Genomic DNA, 19,641 nt, shown 5'->3' on the forward strand with positions numbered 1-19,641 from the left:
TGTATCTGGGAGAGACATTACAACAAAATATTGGAAAATTAAGCATTTATTAAAATGATCAAAAATTCAAATAACACGTGTATTGAGAATATTCAGAACACAGTGAAACATCTGCATCTTATTTTATTATCTTGGATCGCTTGATGTGTGCAAGAGTTGCTGGTACATGCACCTTAATGTCAAAAGGGAAAGAAATGTTGTATCTGCAGTCCCATATAGGTGCAAAATTGCATACTACGTATATTAGGTGTTTGCCAACATTGACTTAAAGTCACTGGAGTACAGCATTTATTCAAAGTGTTGTCAAAGGAACATGTGGAAATGCTGTCGTCTGTTTTGATTTGACACAAAAGTCTCTCTGTCTTTGCTGCGATGCCTCAGGAACTTTAATGGTTTTTCTGTTCAGGAAGAAGACATCAGACAGGTATGTCAACCACATGTCTTAAAAACTGAATTGTACTCATTAGAGTGCATACCTGTGCCAACAAAAAACACATTTAAATTCACTGGATCCCTATTTTTCATTGGATCTGCATGAAATTGCTCCCCACTGATCCAGATCCACACAAACATTTTATTAGTTCTTCCTTGCTTCATGAACCATCCCTCCACAAAATCACACTGAATTCGTTTGGTAGTTTTTGTCCCTCTAACTAACAGACAAAAAACACAGATGAAAACCTTCTTGGTGGAGGCAACAAACAACACAACCAGAATGAGAGTCAAAGTTGATACAGATAATTAGCTAACGTGCAGAAAAACCCCAGGAATCTAATTTTAAAATTGTATTTCTGTCACAAACCTCTCATTGACCTTTTCTTTTTCCACTGAAGCTGGCAGTGTTGCGTCATTTCCTCCTGTCAATGCTGCATTTCGTGAGTTGTGTGCGTCTGTGGCTGCAGAGTTACTCACTGCATCACTGTAAATAAAGTGCAGTTTAATTATATCTAGAGTATAGAGTATTTCTCTCTAATTTATATTTTAATTAAAAAAAATAGTGCTAAGCATATAGATGACTTTAGTTTAATTTTATCCATGGTTACAAATTCCATGATCATCAATGCAAACTGTTGTTTGTTGTGGTACCCTCACAGCACTGATTATTAATGAGTTACAGTAAATCTGATTTGCTGTGGCCTTGGTGCAGCAGTACCTGAACTTGTAGTCTGGTGGGAGGCTCAGACCTAATCTGTAGTCTCCCCTGCTTCTGCAGATCTGCTTCTGAAGGTCCCTGACTGAGTAGCTGCGATCACTGTGCATGTAGCCCACAAACAGCAGCTTCCCTCTGATGTACATCTGCCACAGCAACACAGAGGATTTGACATCATGTGAGTGAAGAAGGGGGTGGGGGTGATATCACCACAATGACACACGTTTACTGTCATATTTTTAAAAAAGCCTTCCAGAGAAGTGGATCGGAGTGGCACATTGATGTTATTTCTGCAACATAAGTCGTATCAGTCATGTGGTTATTTAGTTTCATATTTCTCAACAGAGGAGCCTACGGAGTGTTTACTCACAGTCCGGTCAATCATTATAAATGCTTACTGTGTAAAAACCTTGACTTAAATACAATGTTTCATGTTATGATTTATGGACAATTTATGGAAAAGCATTTTCATCTTAAAGAAAATAATCATTTGAGCAGCTGCCATGAGTTTAGTTTCACAAAAAACATTGACTTTAAAATATCCATTGTAGATAAACCAGGTAGGATGAACCCAGGTAAAAAAGCTTTCACAACATCCAGCACACAAACCATAAAAAAGTATCAGTAGATTGTAGAACTGTTTAAGGAGGACTCACTAATGACAAGGAATAATTGTGCAGTAGCTCTGGAGCAGTAACTCGAGCTGAGAGAACCAGGTTTGGAACGGTGCGCTAGTGTGTTAAATAAAATAAAATAAAAATAAAATCAACAAAAAAAACATCTTTGCTCTATTTTTTAAACTACTGACAACATTTCACCCAAATTTCAAATTCAAGAGACATGGCAATGAAATGGCAGCCTTACATGTAAATGCAAGACTGCAAATTCAAGACAAACGTGGTGTGGTCTCTTGTTTTTTTCCAGAGCTGTATATATACAATATATATATATACACACATATACAGTCTGTGTTTATACAAGCACTGCTACTGCCTCCCTGTGGCAGCCATGGAGACATGCACTGAGCAGAGCCTGCACCCTCAGGCTGCCTGCAGAAGGTTTACTGACCAGGATCATCCCAGGGGCAGCGTTGTGTCGCTGCTGCAGCAGCATGTTGGCACGTCCACAGCCCGGCGTCCCCCCTGTTGACATCTCATACCTCACGAGGCGAAATGAATCCATCTGGCACTGAAGAAAAAAGCATGCTGTGTTAATGATTTAATAGCCTGCTGACTTTAGTGTTTCAAGACATGTTTCTTCCACTTTGTAGCAATACGATATTTTGCTGTTCTTGCAAAATGTGAATCAGTATTAAGTTAAAATTCTGCACATGTGCACTGCTGAATGAATTGAATGCTGTTTAAACTACATAATGCAGCAAATGTGTGCATCCTTCATTTGCTGCATTATGTAGTTTAAACAACAAACGAAGGATGCACACACTTTGTATCAGAGGCTGTTATGATTCTTGCCTGTGTGTGCATATCTCATACAAAATGTGCTGTTTCTTATTGTATCATGACATGTTTTGATTATTTCCCCCTGGATGTAACACCTGAGTACATGGTGTGGTTCTGTGCTTGTTCCTCCTCCTGTAAAGCTGCTCCAGTGCATCCTCGTGCTCGTGAGGCAGAGTCACACACACTGCCAGGATCTGTTGACTGTGCGGAGGCTGGCCCATCACGAAGATGTCGTACTCCAGGTCCGTCACCGCAGGCATCAGTGTGACACTGCAGCAGCATCGCCTCCGCACCCCCTCCCCCAGCAGGGCAGCTCTCAGCAGCACAGGGCACACTGTGAGGGGGACGGAGGGGGTGAGCGGCCACGGGGCCGGACAGCGGGGTACGTTGGCGGGCTGCTGCTCTGGACTCTTTGAAATAATCACTGACCTGGCAGAGTGTAGTCATTGTGAGGAAGCCAAACTGCAGCAGATGCCATTTTATACACAATAATACATGAATGAGTTGTAATGAGAGCATTTGTAAATGACAGAAGTGGATCTTACTCAAGTTGGATGTTGCCGTGGATTTGAAGGGGTCCAATCTGAGTGACACGAGACTCCTTTGATCGCCTTTTAGGTGTCCTGAAAATAATCAGATAAAAAAAGGCCCCTTATTACTCCAATATAATGCAGCATACATCTGTAAGAAGCCAGGTAGAGCTCAAGCATTGAAACTTATCAGTAAACAGTGTGTCCCCATCACTACCACAAAACCAATCTCTGGCTTCGGTGTAAGATAGTTGGACAGATGATGTGACAGACTTAACACACAGTGTAACCACAAGTTTATTTGGCTCTATGTGAAAAAAGTAATGGTGTTTAACTGATTCGCCTCATAGCAAAAAGGTTCTTGGTTCAAATCCTGTGGAGTTTGCATGTTGTCCCTGTGTCTGTGTAGCTTTTGTCTGGCTTCCTCCAACGGTCCAAAGACATGCAGTTTAGGTTAAATGACTCTAAATGTGTTAATGTAAGTGTTTTTGTAGTGTTTGTATTTCGGCCCTGTGATAGACTGCCGACCAGGGTCCAGGTTGTACCACGTCCAATGTCAGATAAAAAAACAGATAATTACATTTAATAACTGTTTATTTATGTCTTCAGACCATTAACTAATCAAGTGACTGAACAGTTAATGTGATCACATTTGTGAAGCCCAATTTCAACACTAGATTGGCACTCAGAGTGAGAGCGTAAATACACATACACATACATTCACTAGATCTGGATTTATTTCTACACCAACAAACATTTCATTAAGATCCATAACTTATTTTCTGAAAAATTAACAAAGTGAACCAAAATGTAATTGGTTCTCCTCTGATCCTCCACCACATCCTTCAACCATGTGTTGTATTAAACTGTTCAGGTAGTTTTGGGGTAATATTGCTCACTAACAGGCAAACAAATGCAAATGAAAACATAACCTCCTTAGCGGAGGTAATAAAACCAATTCATTTTCAGCTGCTACGTCTTTCAAACTCCGCACCCTGAGTTTGTGATGCAGGTGTACTTTTTTAAATTTGTTGTCCTCAAGCCCTGATGACACCACATGCGAAATGTTCATGCCAAAGCTTGGAGACATCACACATCTGTTTTCTTTGCAGTTGACCTCAAGGCTATTAATTCTACTCTGACATGTTAAATCAGTGGACTGTGTGTGGTGTGCACCTTGGCAGCCTGACGAACGAGTCAGCAGGTCTCTCTGCTCGCACTGACAGGTGTCTGTGCGGCTCCTGTGGCTCGTCGCCGCTCTCCTCCGGCCAGACCGGTTTTGCCTCCGCTTGCTGGGGTGGGTTCAGAGAGGGAAGAGCCGCTGACTGCACCTCTCTCCTCGGCCTGGTCCTCAGCAGGGCGTCTGGCATCTGCTCCGTGTCAGGACACCTGATACCTGGAGGACAGGAAGAGGTCACTCAGAAATGCACACAAACGCCACAGTGACACGACTGACCGTGAACAGGATCCTGATGGAACTATTCAATAATGTTGAGTTTGCATGATGAGGCGATACTGAAACTTTTTTTTGCTTCATTGAGGAACAAACTCAGATGGACTCATTGTTACTTTTGATAACTGGGGGCAGTTTGAAGATGGGAAAAGTGAAGATGTATTTCAGAAAAGATTTGTTCACAATCTGTGAGCTGGTACGTACCAACAGCTGCACAATAATAATCCATCCAGTCGTCCAGGGTGTTTCTAACTCTCTGCTGCAGCCTTCTTAGCTCCCTGCTGGCAGACCCTGCTCTCCTCCACCGTGCTGACGGATCCTCCAGCCCCTCCACCTCTCTGACCATCTGGAGCATCTCCTGGGTGCCCACCGACACCTGCCATACATCATTACTTGCATGGTAGACTATATGACGCAGAACAACAGGAGGCATTTAGCAAGATGTTCTATACAAAGGGACTCAGGCGTCTGCAGAACCTGTAGAAGCTCAGGCAGGAATCAAAGGTTTTCATTATTTTTATATGAGAAAAGAAAATACCTGATTATCAGGTAAGGAATTATCTACATTTCTATTTCCACATTTCTATTTCCAACACCGTTTATTATTATAATCACAATCTCTAATACAGACATCGTGTTACAGTCTGTTTCCCCATTGGTTTGTGTTTGCCCTTACATTAACCTAACCTATCTTAACTTCACCTTAACTTCAGCATAAGACAAACACTGGCACTCAAACATCACACTGGCATAAAAAGTGTTTTACAGGAGTCAGGGTCCTCTTGTTCTCCAGGACCACAACAGGGGATTTTGTTTTCCTCGCCAGCAGCAGGTCTTGTGCAAAATTAGAGGTAAACTTTCCATCAGTCTGCAAGCAGAGCTATTATAACAGAGAGAATGATAATCATATCATAAAGCTAAAATCTACTAGATAATCATAATCTCACCATTTCCTTCGGTTGGTTGATGTTGGACAGGACAGGAAGAGGAAGTTGAACACTCTCATCATTGCACCTGAAGTTGAGAGTAGCAGATGTACCACTGAGCAGCCTCACACTGATCAGATCTGATACCTGGATAAGACAGAAAGACAGGCTGATAGATTAATTTAAAAAGCTACGCAATGTTGAACTAGATTCACGGTCCCGTGGTTTTATGCCTGTTTCAGTCCCTCCAGGTGTTCCTGACTTATCACATTCAAAATAATATGGCGTCATTATTACCTTTACCTTTGACCACTGAAATCTCATCAGGTAATCTTTTGTCAAATTTTGAAGAAATTCCTTAAAGGCAGACTTGAGATATCAGCGTTCAAGAGGCCAAACATATGTTTTGTGGGGCCACTGTGACCTTGACCTTTAAACAACATCAGTTATTCAGAGAGTCCAAGTGAATGTTAAGGCCATATTTGAAAGGATTCTCTCAAGGCTTTCACAAGGCAAAAGGGAATTGTGTGAATATATGTGCCAGATTTACTCAAATATCCTGTTTCTGATAAGTCACGTTCACAAAAACATGAGGTCACAGTGACCTTGTTCTTTGACCACCAAAATCTAATAAGTTCATCCTGCAGCTCAAATGAACATTTGTACCAAATTTGAAGAAATTCCCTCACAGCTTTCTTAAGATATCGTGTTCACATGAATGGAGCTGACGGACGGACTCACAACCTTAAAACATAACTCCTCCGGACCACTAGGTGTCGCTGGCGTGGAGTGTGTAGAATTTTGTGATATCTAGTGTTGAAGTTGCATGTTGCAGCTGAACACCCCTCACCTCACCCTCTGCTTCCAAACATGAAAAAGAACCTGTGGTAGCTTCAGTTGTCATAAAAACTCAAAAGGTGTTTAGTTTGTCCAGTCTGGACTAATGTAAAAAACATGGCGGCCTCTGTAGAGAGGGTCCCCTCGATGTAAATATTAAGTATTTAAATATAAAGGACCTTTTCTGGGGTAAAGAAAACTACAATTCATACAATTTAGATGAAACGAACTAGTGAAAACATCATGAGGATTATTGTACATTAAATTTCTGCCAATAGATCCTTTCACCTAAATCTTACACACTGGAGCTTTAAACTATAGTGAATTCATTAATCTTCTCTTCATGAAAAACCCCTGTTCATCAACAAATGGACCAAACAGTCCAGATGAAACGTGTCAGAGACTCTTTGTGTTTGTTCCTCAGTGGGTCATGCATCATACCCTGTTTTCTTCCCCTACAGTGACAGGCTCACCCCAGAGTCTTCGTCCTACTTCTCTGGACATCACCTCTGACATTTTCTTTATGCAGATATAGATACTGACACATTGTCAGTGAGGACAGAGTGAAGGAAAGTTGAGACTCCACAGAGAGACATTTCTCCAATATTAAAACTGTTACCAAGGGAACCTCATTTATTTATTACACACAGAAAATGGACGTAAGCTTTTATAACTGTATATGTGACATGTGGGTATTGTAATTTATTGACTTTTTTGTTTACCTGTATAAGGACCTTCTCCTTCAGTGCACAGTCAGTCTGCCAGCTCCACTCCTTACTTTTCCTCCCATAGTGGTCATTCATGAATCCACCATCCTGGTCCCACACTGCTCCTAAAGAGGAGCTGGAGAAACATAAACAAAAAGAACTATATTTCACACATCATCAAAGCTGTCACACATCATTTTTATAGTATAGGGGCATTTTGCAACCACAATGCAGAGCAAGACATGTCCAAATAGACCATGTTTAAATCAAATCCATTAAAGTTTTACTCATAGGGCTTGACAAATATACAAGGTGCAACTTCCTCTGCCCATTGACCATCAACAAGGGTAAGAGGAAAAACTACCAAAGGGGAAAAAATGAAGAAATCTCAGGGAGAGTGAGACATCCCTCTCCCAGGACGGACATAAGTGCAATAGCAGAAAAACGTCTGGATGGTTCACAACAGAGCAGCAGATCAGAACTCTGTAAACCAACAGTTGTTCCACAAAGGGAGAGATATTATAACTGTTTGGGAATGAAAATCTAAATAATGTCTTCAAAGTGCCAAAGAGGACATTATGGTTTGAATGGAATGAGCCTCATGATTTACAAACTGCACATCATTCCCAAAATGAATTCATCACATTTGAACTCACTTATGAGGGTGTGTAACAGCCCCGTGCCCAAAGGCAGTGATAGTAGCCAGGATGACGGGACAGTCGCTGTCACTGAACACGTTGGTATAGAAGCCTCCACAGGGCAGAGCTGAGTGGCTCCGGCAAACAGCCGTACGACCAGACGGGTAGCTGAGAGGCAGGGTCAAGGGTCAGAACATCAGATGCAGTGACACGTTTACCATATGCTCTAAAACTGCTCCACTTCCTGCTCAAATACTGGAATTAAAACAGTTACGATGAGAGAAGGATACTATATGAACGAGGAGCCGTCGTCAATTCTGTAATGTAGTTTCTGCTGTGCTGGATCCGGCTGCTTCATTTCTGGTATCCGTGGTATCCCATTAACTAAGACGGCCTCCTGGCTCTTCCTCCTGGATCTGATGCTCTTCATATTTGCTTTTGCATCTCCATAGTGACACAGTATGAGTGGACTGCTCAGGTTCGGTGTTTGCTGCCTTCTATGTGAAGATGGAGTTGTTTTTTCAATGTAATCAAATTGCAATTACTAACCGATGAAAACTTTGCACATATGTTAGCCTTCTATTTTTCAATGAATACTGAATGTAGAGTACAGCTGAGGCTGATGTCTAGCAGGTATTTGGTCAGAAAGTACTTGACTAATACAGTTTTAAACAGTGAGGATGTAACGTTGATGTTTGAACCAAATATAATGCAGATCCATACAATATTTGCAAAGACACATTAGGCTTAATCTAAACCACAAATTCAACCACCCAATCAGAAACCTTAATGCTCCAATCACCACCAGTCTCCCTACATCCAAAACATCTCATTCATGGGTCTACTTACTTGGTTTCTTCTTCCGGCTTCTTGTTCACAATAAATATAATTTTATTTAAATGTACTAATTAGAATTTTCTCTAGAAGTCTGTCCTGATAAAACTGACATTTCCAAAGCTGAAACAATCTGAAATTCAAGGATGTAAGTTTTTAGAATGTAAACCCTCATTGACACACTTTTAGTTTTAAATGCAGAGGAGCAGAGTAAAGACGCACTCAAGATTTCTTGCCGCCCGCAGTCGCTCCACCACCCACTGATACAATCTGATCTGCTGAGGCTCGACGTAGGAGGGCTGCTTCGGCTGAATGATCAGACCTGGACACAAGTCACATCCAGCTGAGGCAGCAGAGGCAGAGCAGTGACACACAGTCAAACAGAGTCAGTCACATCATCAACACAGTGAAGCAGCTCCGACGTCATACCTGGATCTTTACAGCTGCTGGATGAGATGGAGAAACTGATGGATGAGAAGCTACAAGCTGCTGGGGAGCGAGAATATAAAACAAAGTCAGTACGTCGCTTGATATCTAAATACTAGCATATCTATTTGTTCGCATTTCAACCAACACCAACCAGGGACCATATCTCTCCGATCTTGCCTCCCTTCATTTGGTACTAGTTAAATTTAGGATTTTTATTTTATTATTTTAACAACTTTTAAATCTCAGCCCCCAAGTTATATAACAGAGCTACTAACTCCCTACACTCCAAGATGTAATCTAAGCTCTTCCAACCAACACATACTAGTAGTTCCTATAAATCAAAGCTGGTAACTAAGAGGTGAACCTGGACCTTCTTGCCTGAGGAGATTAGACTTGTCAGCTCTTTTTTTTTTAAAATCATTTCTGAAAATAATTTTATAGGAAAGCTTTTTAATGTCTGATTTGAATTATTTTTAATGAATGTTGGTTTGTTTTTAATGTTTTATCCCATTTTATCTCTCATTTTTTCATTGTCTTGTTTTGTTTGCCGTTGTTTTATTCCCAAGTATTTCAGGAAGCACTTTGTAACCTCTTTTATATAAGTGCTGTAGAAATAAAGCTTTATTATTATTTTATATTATAAGTGGTCCTGCTGCAGTGACATTAAAGAACTTAATAATGTTACTCAGTAGCTTGTAACTGATTAACATACAGCAGTAACCGGGCCCAGCTACCTTGTCCGATCTGGTAAACAAATCCTCTCACTTCCACAAGCTTGTAACCAAAGATGTTTTCAGACTCCAGAGGTTAAGGGGAACAACTTGTTCACACCCATCATTGTCATTCTTATTGTGTTAATTCTGACGTACACAGGAGCAGTTTCACTTGGGGATGGTGCCGTCTAATTCCTAGTTCTTCATGCATCGTACAGTCTGTGATGTGTACCCATGTGAGACAAGCATTTTAAGTATAGGCCTTCCTCCTTAAGAGTTCGTGTTGTACCTAAGGGCTTCATTAATTGTCCATAAGTCATTTGTTAATCACTTATAGATTGGTAATGAGCCAACTGTAAAATCTATTTTTGGGTTGTGATACAGTGGAAAAGCACTTTGGCTGTTGTTCATCCACAGGGACACTTGTTTGACTTTGTATTTAGCATTGTCTGCATTAAAAACTTTTTTCACTTAACATATGCTCAAGAACATTATATTAATGTCTTGCCAAACGTTGTACCTGTTGACCCGTTAGCCTGTAAACTGAGAGACAACAATCCATCAAATGTAAAATTGCATGTTAACAAATTGTTACTTAAGATTTTTAAATGTTCTGAAAACATCTCAAGTCTGGAATAACAGGGATTCTGATGTTCTTATCAATGATTTGTTATTTGTCTTTAAAGCATTAATGAATCAATTGTTAATCATAAATAAAATCCCTTCTCACAGATCATTTAAAACCTACAGCAGACCGAGAAGCATGGAAGCCCATTGATGTCAGTTCATTAATATGTTGGAAAATGATATGTCAAGAAAAACTTTTCATAAAAAGAGTGCATGATAAATTAATGATTATGAGCTTCCCAGTCATGTGATGTGTAGTCAAGTGTTTGAGAAAGGCTTTGATCAGGCAGATACCACCGCTGATGGACCTAGAGATTTTACTCAGAGGCCATTTTTTTCTAATATATTCTTACATGTGCTTCTGCTAATGTTCATTTACCTCTGCTGGACTTCTGTTTGTGCTTTTTAAGATGTGGATTAGTTTGTGGTTTACTCTCAGAGGGACCTGCACTTCCCTCTCCTGTCTCCCTCCTGCCATTGTCGCTCACATGATGGGGACTTCCTTCCAACTTCAGGGAGCCTTTGGACCCTCTTCCTTTGTGAATCAGCTCAGGACTTCTCAGTACTGCTGCCCCTGAGGTCAGATCCTGCGAGGAGTGGCTCAGAATATTCACCAGCCCGCGCGGGACACAACCCTCTTCAGCCCAGTTGTACTGGGAAAGCAGGAGAGCCAGTTCGTTCAGTAACAGAGGGGCTGCTTGCTTGTATACGTCCATTGGCTCCTGGTTCGTTCTGTTCAGTGGAGCAGGAGATGCTGAGGTGTCAGGTTCAGGTTTGCTCTCACCACGTGGTTCACCTGTCAGCCTCTTGGCCACCTCTGCTCTGTCTCTGTTGTCATCCTCCACGTTACTGAAAGAAAATGATTCATCAAATATAAGAATAAACCGATAATATACTATAGCACCAATGAAATACCTGTGTGTGTCCTCATGTGCTCCTTGTCCAGGTGCCACATTAAAAAGGTAAATGTTGCTCCGTGTACCTTTAACCCTGTTTCGTCTTGTCGGCTGTAGGGAGGTATATGGTTAATGTCCAGCAGTTTATTCTCAATTATACAGTCAGAAAAATGAATCATAAACTCACCTGGTCAAAGAAATACAAAGGACCAGCTCTGAGTTGTTCAAAAGAAGTCATTGTTCCCACAAGAAAATCCACAGTAGCTCCAGATGTTCCCAGCTATCAGAAAAACACACTACATACGTCCCTGCAACAAAATAACATAAACAAACACAACTAAAGTGCGTTTAAATCCACTTTTCGCTTGTGTGAATGCACCCTTCGCTTCCACCACTGCGCTGGTTGCTTGGATACGCATAGTTCTGTACGCCCGAGCGGCTCCAACCTGTAACCAACGTTACGCACGAGCAGCGATCGACTTATCACACTAACGAGCTGTTTGCGTGACGATATACAAACAACACAACATCGCAACACAACACAACAAGGCATCGAGCCTTTGGTAAATGTTGACACTCGTCAGGCTTGGGTTGAGGAGCTGCCGCTTGTCACAGGTGCGCACAGCAGCAGCAGGTAACATGATCCTCAGACTGTGCCACGATGTTCAGGAGGAAATGATTGATGGCAGCCAGGGACGTGCACAGACATTTTGAGGGGGGCATTGCTCTTACCTGAAAAAAAAAGCAACAACCCCCCCTCACCCCCCATGCTAGTTTAAGTTACCTCATCAGTGCAGTAGGTTGTAGTTTCCAGTGAACTATAGTTTAAGCAGCAATATGATTTTGCAACTTATGCTTAACTCTCATCTATGTGACTGCAAACCACAATATTCAAACTTTGAGAAATTAACTCTTAATGCATTCACCTCATTCTGATTTAACATCGTGTCCTTCATAAGCAACAAATTGGAAAAAAGTAATTTTGCAAATTCAGACTCTCAGTCATGACATAAACGTCGGAGATACAAGGCATCACTTTGCTTTTTTGAATTATTAATTTTAACGGCTGAACGATATCACGATTTTTTTTGGTCAAACTTACTCAACTATTGTGCTACTCATATTTATACCAATATTTAACTCACAGTAATAATACAACTTTTATTTTTCTCCAGAGGGGCAGCACTGTCAAAAAGGGCAAACGGGCAGTTACTGCAAGACGGCTTTAGTTGATGTGCAGCTCGGCCCAGATAGCATATGGATAAGGGCCACTCTTCTGGCCCTCTTATGTCCCAGACAAAATGGATGAGAGCCTAAAATGGCCCAAATATCCCTTGAAAATATGGGTATGGTTTGGAAATCATGCAGTGCTCTCAGCCAGGTGTAATCCAGATGTGAACCTAAAGTGGCCTGTGTGTTAAATGGCTCAAATAGAAACCATTTGACTCCCTTTGTGGTATTGGCTTACTTTTGGCTCAGATCTGGCAAACAGGAGCGGACCAACCAAGGGCCATCATTCCATGCAGTATAAAACACTGTGACATTGTGGACCAAATGGGCCAAAACAGTTCTGCTCAGTGGGGGGTGATGTACCAGGGCACTGCATGAAGGAGAATCTCTGCACAGTGCACAGGGATTGTGTTGCACTCCTCCTAAATGTAACTTCCTCTGCGGGAGAAAGATAACTGACTATAAAAAAAGTTTCTGGACAGAGGAGAGGATCGTCTTCCCTCCGTTCAGGTCAAGCTGTTGCGCGGAGCTCGTCCATCAGCTCCGTTATTGGCTCAGCCTCCTCCAGCTGCTCCACACTTGTTTCTTGCTTTGACCACTGGAGGCTCTCAGCAGCTTATGCGTCACTTCATCTCTCCGTCGGTCGGTCGCCGGTCATGGCGGAGCTACAGCCACAGCGAGAAGTGGAGCCGCAACTTCTCAACGGGGACGGGGACCTGAACGAGGAGAGGGAAGATGCGGATGCGCCGGAGTCAGTGAAGAGAAAGAGGAGGAAGAAGAAGAGGAGCAGGACCACTGCAGCAGGTAGGAGGCATCACTTTAAAAGGACCAGTGAGGAAAATAGCGCAAATGTGTCTCCTCTATAGAGCCACACGATGTGAAGGCATCAGATATGCGGGACAGGAGAGTTTTCAACCTGTCAGAGGGTTTCACTGTCCCAACTCTGACAGGCTGCTGCTGCTGCTGCTGCTGCTCATCTGGAGACGGGACAATCTGAAAAAATAACACCAGAGCTGATTGAAAGAATCCATTTGAATAACATTTACTCCAGATTAAATATGTTCCATCCTACAAATCCTCCCCTAAGCTGCATGAAATTATGTAATAGAAGTATCAACATTTTAAGTGCAACAAGATCCATCGCTCTGCACGATGATAAATTCAGCTTTACTGTTCCAAACTGTGGAAATATAAAAGCCTCGGTTTTTGAACCTGCCCCAAGTCAAGTGTGGTCCACACAGCAGTGTGTGAAAGGCTAAATGTCAGAATGCTGCAAGGTACACGTGCCCTTGAGGATATTGACCCTCAACGTATAGAAATAATTAATGCACACACTCTGCCAAGTTGAGACGTTGGTGGAGGCACTTTCTTTAAATGAACAGGAAACACATCCCTTACTCTGTGAGTTTTTTATGTGTTTGTCAAAATCTATTTGCATGTCTTGCCAATGGTGCACACGCACGTGTTCATCTGCACATGCATGCACAACGGTGTGTGTGTGTGTGTGTGTGTGTGTGTGTGTGTGTGTGTGTGTGTGTGTGTGTGTGTGTGTGTGTGTGTGTGTGTGACTTTGCAGCAGGGACAAATGAGGCTGAGGGGGATGGAGGAGCCCGATGTGTTGGTGATGTGGCGAAACAGTTGGAGCTGCAGATGCTGGAGGACAAAGAGCGAGAGGAGGATGGAGAAGAAGGTAACTCCTGACCATCTTCATCATCATCATCACCATCATCCTCATCATGATCATCATCACCTTCTGCTGCGGTGATCGTGCTGAACTTTTAAGTACCAGAAAGTGAAATTCAGTCGGTCATATCTGCAGTGAGATATAAGATTTTTAGTAGCACACTGGGAGCTGTGCCACTTACTGAATTGAAACTAATGACGCTTTCAACAGATGGGGATGAGGGAGAGAACTCGGCCGGGAAGAAGAAGAAGAAGAAGAAAAAGAAGAAAGGATGTAAGACTTTTTTGTTCTCTTACTGAAACACATCTCCACAATAACAGACAACTTTTCCCCCCGCCTTTTAGACCACAGGTTCTGCAAGAGCCTTGTTTCTCCAAAACTAAATTAACCTCCTGAATACTTAGCTTCACATTTATCACACAACAGGTGCACAGAAGCAGTTTGACCTGGTTAATCGGTGTCATGATATTTGTGCGATGCAGGACGGACTCAGGTGCAGGACACAATGCGACAGGACCTTACATGTCGAGAAGACGGGACAAAATTAATGACGGCACGTTTGACATTTCAGACAAATTCCGCAAGTTTCAAGAAGAGTCACAGTTTGGACTGAGGGAACTGAAATTAAGTAATCCCATAAATGTGCCACATAATTATCATTCCAACCTGTGGTATAATACAAGTGCTATAGTATTTGTACAGTTCTTTTAGATTAAATTCTTTAGGGTGTCTCACATAATTAGATCTGTAAGTCAGGGACCTGAGGATTATTCTTCAGCGAAGGCAAAATATCACTGTCATGAACACAGGAAGGATAACTTGTGTTTTCTTCTCTCTCTCCTGCTGCTCCTCTGCGTCTCCTCCTCTCTATCTGGGCCACAGTGAAGGGACAGACTGACCCTCCCTCAGTCCCCATTTGCGAGCTGTATCCCAACGGAGACTTTCCAAAGGGAGAGGAGTGTGAATACCCCCCCTCAAAAGACGGGTGTGTGACCTCCACGTCGTCCCTCACACTCAGCAGTGGTCGTCCACTGTGTGACATGCCCAGTGGTTATTTGCTTTGCACTTTATTCACGTTTGATATCATAATGAGGTGCAGTGTTTAATTTCCTCTTCAGGGGGAGGTAATGTTGTCATATTTGTCCTCACCTGTGCAGAGTGTGTCACATCCTCATTATGAATATTTGTATAATGAGAAAATAATGAGCGCCACCACCCTCTGTGATGTGCCTGTCTACCCCCCCCCCCCCCCCGTCAGGCGCAGTGCAGCATGGCGGACCACCAGCGAGGAGAAGCGGGCGCTGGACAGGGCCAACGAGGAGATGTGGAGTGATTTCAGGCAGGCGGCCGAGGCGCACCGACAGGTCCGCTCTTACGTCAGGAGCTGGATCAAACCAGGGATGGCCATGATTGACATCTGGTGAGACAAACTGAAATTGCATCCTCAAGCCCCTTGTAAGAGACGTAAATCTTGGCTCCTCATGCTGATTTTAGACTGATAAGATAAGATTGATAAGATTTCCGCACTTCTTTGTCTTAGAAACAAGCAGGAGAGCTGCTGTGTCTCTTCAAATGCCTGACAGACAACAGTCTCATCGCTCCTGTCACCCGTTGTCCCTCTGTGCTGCTCTGTTTCAGTGAGAAGCTGGAGGACTGCTCCAGGAGGCTCATTAAAGAAAACGGGCTGGAGGCCGGTCTGGCCTTCCCCACCGGCTGCTCCATCAACCACTGCGCTGCCCACTACACCCCAAACGCAGGAGACCCCACCGTGCTGCGCTACGACGACGTCTGCAAAATTGACTTTGGAACACACATCAACGGTGAGAGCCCAGTAATACATTTTTATGTGCTTTTGGAGTTAAGCTGTGCGGTTTCACACTTGGCATTTATTATAAATAGTTAAATGAATGATTGCATTATAGTTCTTACTGCCCTGAATAAGCTGTTCTCATAAATGAATCACCTCATGGCAACTGCTGTGAGTAATCAAAGGGTTTGGTCTTTCAGGTCGGATAATAGATTGTGCCTTCACCGTCACATTCAATCCAAAGTATGACCGGCTGCTGGAGGCTGTGAGAGATGCAACAGACACTGGCATCAGGGTAACACGGCTCTCTCTGACACACAGGAAGCTTACAAGATACACAACATCCAGCACAAAGCTTATACAAGTATCCAGAGCACATTTTTCAGATCTAGATCACAGGGTATTAGAATCAAAAATCTAAAATAACTGAAGAACTTCTATATGGATCTAATTGGCTTCCAGGGAAAAGTCTTAATGGGACTTGATGTGACACAAATATGGTAAAATAGAGTTATCATAAAGAGATGGTGGATTCCTCTGAACACGATGTACAACTTGATAGGAGGGGACACACAAATAGCAAGAAATATATATAATAAGTAAATGATGATTAAGATAGACAGGTACAAGACCAGATGCAGTGGCAGATAGAATAGAGTTAATGGGTACTTATACAGTAGAGATAACATACACTATAAAATGAATGCAAGTCAAGTGAGATAATTCAATCGTTTACATTTAAAATCTCACTAAAGTCTCAGTATATTATCTCTTCTAAAATAAGGAGCATTTAAAACAGTTATCATAGGTTGAATATTATGTAGTACCTGTAGGGAGTATATTACAATCCAAAGTACAATGGCACATACCTCCAGGTATGTACAGGGCTCCTTCTCTGAACCTTGACGCATCCGTCCATCCGAGTTTAATCCATCCAGTAGTTTTGTGTGATCTTGTTCACAATCAAACCAACAAACAAACAGACAGGGGTGAAAACATAACCTCCTTGGTGTAGGTAACAAACTCATATAGGGCAGACTGCACTTTTTTACATTTACATTAACTTATTAATAATTCAGTTATACTTATAACCTGATTCAAGGCTCAGGATCGATTCATTATTTTGTCCATCACATCATTCATACTTACAAGCTCATATCCTGGTTTATTAACACATTATCTACCTGTCAAGTAACCTTATATGATATACTGTACAGCCCTCAGGAGTTTCTGTAGCTGTAAAAACCTTCGGTCTGTGTTTGCACGAGGAACATAATGTAATTTACTGACGTGAGCGTGGACACCTCTTTGTCCAAGTTTGCAGGAATCGACGTGCGCTTGTGTGACGTCGGTGAGACGATCCAGGAGGTCATGGAGTCTTATGAAGTGGAGATAGATGGGAAAACATATCAAGGTAATGTGAGGTCATTTGTCATCTTTTCTTCACATGCAGGGTTAGTGCTTCTTTAATAAACCTCAGTGTGGTGTTCTCTTTACAGTGAAGCCAATCAGGAATCTCAACGGCCACTCCATCGGACAGTACAGGATACACTCAGGGAAGACAGTCCCCATTGTTAAAGGTGGAGAGGCCACGAGGATGGAGGTTTGTACACCATCAATCACTGCACATGACTTACTCTGTTCAAATGACCTACGCCAATATTTACTAATATTTATAAGTGTATGCAAATAAAAATCCATATCTAGTGAATTTAAATGTGGTTTCATAAGGAGAGGTATGCACTTTACTGGCTGTAGTTTAAATTGTGCGAGTGTCTGAAATTAAACCATTCTGAGCTGCTCGACCTTGCATATAAATTTACCCTTTTTCAGTTCTTATGTGTAATTGCAGGTACTTGTGGCTGGTTATTGGGTTATTATGAGGTGTGGAGATATGTTCTAATGCTCTGCTCTAATGGCTTCTTAGTCACCCTCACCCGCACTTTAATTACGCCTATAATCGAATTACCGGCAACACGTGTTAAAACCCCAGCTCCTCATTTCACTACAGCAGCACTGTAATGTGGGCGTCCAGGGTTCATTAACAGGCCTCTGCTTCACCAAGGAGAAACATGGAGATGCATGCCTGTGTCACTGCGTGCATTTGGGCAGAATTGAGTATGTTAATTGGCAAGTTGCTGTGTTAAGCTTTTTTACCTGATGGTTCCAGAAGAGGGGAGGTGGAGTGGTGGCTGCTGATGTGGCAGCTTTGCGTGTGGTATTTTTAGCTGAAGTGTTTTTTTTGTTACGGGGACATTAACCCTCTTTGTGATCAGAGAGCGAGTGCACAACTGGAGCGGCAGCTGGGCGTGCCACGGGGCCGCGAGCACTTTGACTGATTATCGTGGAGTGACAGAGGGTGTCGCAGTGTTATCAGCTAATACCATAGGCTTTCTAACAACAGCCACGCTCCAATAGAGACTTACAAACGCTGATGAAACTCAGCCAGTCAACATACAAAAAAGGGCACTGATGTCCTTAATAGACTACGTGTGAATATGTTAGTCAACTGACAACTTCAGGGTTGTGTTACATTTACTCTCAGTACCCCTGAGGTGTTTTTGTCCTTTTTAGTGTCATATCTGATTTAGGCCTTCACAAAGGTATATATGCTGTATATAGATTTAGATGGGTGAGTTTTTTATTTCTGTCTTTCCTCTGCCTCTTCAGGAAGGTGAAGCATACGCCATTGAGACATTTGGCAGCACGGGAAGAGGTGCAGTCCACGATGACATGGAGTGCTCACATTACATGAAGAACTTCAATGTCGGACACGTGCCAATAAGGTTCATCTCATCCATGTGTTGAAATCCAAAATATTGAGTCTGATAATTAATCCACCATTCTAATAAAAAAAAGCATCTTACGTTACTTCACATCTCTAGATCCATCCTACAGCTTGTTTTCACTTTTGACTCGTGTGCCGCTTGTGCCGCAGACTCCCGAGGGCTAAACATCTGCTGAACGTGATCAATGAGAACTTTTGCACCTTGGCGTTCTGCCGCCGCTGGCTGGACCGCCTGGGCGAGAGCAAGTACCTGATGGCATTGAAGAATCTGTGCGACCTTGGCATCGTAGACCCGTACCCGCCCCTCTGCGACATCAAGGGCAGCTACACCGCCCAGTACGAGCACACCATCCTACTCAGGCCCATCTGCAAGGAGGTTGTGAGCCGGGGAGAGGACTACTAGAACGGCATGACAGCTCAAAGACAACAAACCTCTTCAGACTGACAGCAATTATGCAATATTTCTCTGAACTAAATTTCCACTGCTAGAGAACCTTTAGGTAAATGTTAGCAAGAGCAACAGACTTGTGTCATGGCAGCAGCTTACTAGTATTTTGTTTTTCCAAACTATTAAGCCAGTAGACAAAAGGACATATCTTTAAGAAATGTAGTGTTGTCATTTAAGTTACATGTTGATGTGCTGCTTTTAGCAAATATGCAAAATATATAAATATATGCAAGAGAATCATGCAAAAAGATTTTGGTGAACACTTTACCCAGAATGCTGTGCTTCATTCCTGTATAGAAATAATTATATTTCTATATTTCTTTGCTCTATTACTAATTTGAGGCAGTTTTTATAAAAAATAAATTGTTATAAATCTTGCACTGAATGCTGTGTCCATGTTTGTACAGCTTCACATATCTGTCTGTCTGTCTGTGTCTTTCCATCCACCCATCCATCCATCTGTTTAGTACTACTGTTAGATATT

General features: G+C 42.3%; 2 protein-coding genes across 4 annotated transcripts; one reads left to right on the forward strand and one right to left on the reverse strand.

The window, feature by feature from the left end:
- Positions 1–30: 30 nt before the first annotated feature.
- On the reverse strand, positions 31–12,416 carry LOC109624089 (uncharacterized protein C3orf20-like). Of its 3 annotated transcripts, none has more exons than XM_069528085.1 (17): positions 11,388–12,416; positions 11,220–11,311; positions 10,684–11,153; positions 8,965–9,024; positions 8,758–8,857; positions 7,992–8,198; positions 7,720–7,869; positions 7,079–7,199; positions 5,541–5,666; positions 4,798–4,969; positions 4,317–4,536; positions 3,156–3,233; positions 2,706–3,039; positions 2,219–2,338; positions 1,154–1,296; positions 803–919; positions 31–398 (listed from the first exon to the last, which is right to left on the reverse strand). In XM_069528085.1, exons 1-17 carry the CDS (start codon positions 11,436–11,438, stop codon positions 293–295), a joined length of 2,667 nt encoding a protein of 888 aa, XP_069384186.1. In that variant the 5' UTR covers positions 11,439–12,416; the 3' UTR covers positions 31–292. The 3 variants fall into 3 exon arrangements, with proteins under 3 accessions (XP_069384186.1, XP_069384185.1, XP_069384187.1); XM_069528084.1 differs by having other exon boundaries at positions 8,758–8,878; XM_069528086.1 differs by lacking the exon at positions 11,220–11,311 and having other exon boundaries at positions 8,758–8,878.
- A 531-nt stretch (positions 12,417–12,947) lies between these two features.
- Positions 12,948–19,535, forward strand: LOC109624240 (methionine aminopeptidase 2-like). The gene is made up of 11 exons (XM_020078786.2): positions 12,948–13,234; positions 14,007–14,120; positions 14,325–14,387; positions 14,997–15,099; positions 15,373–15,534; positions 15,753–15,934; positions 16,122–16,216; positions 17,239–17,335; positions 17,421–17,524; positions 18,592–18,707; positions 18,860–19,535. Exons 1-11 carry the CDS (start codon positions 13,087–13,089, stop codon positions 19,110–19,112), a joined length of 1,437 nt encoding a protein of 478 aa, XP_019934345.2. The 5' UTR covers positions 12,948–13,086; the 3' UTR covers positions 19,113–19,535.
- Positions 19,536–19,641: the final 106 nt, after the last annotated feature.

This window comes from Paralichthys olivaceus, chromosome 7, assembly GCF_024713975.1.
Source record: "Paralichthys olivaceus isolate ysfri-2021 chromosome 7, ASM2471397v2, whole genome shotgun sequence".
NCBI classification, from domain to species: Eukaryota; Metazoa; Chordata; class Actinopteri; order Pleuronectiformes; family Paralichthyidae; genus Paralichthys; species Paralichthys olivaceus.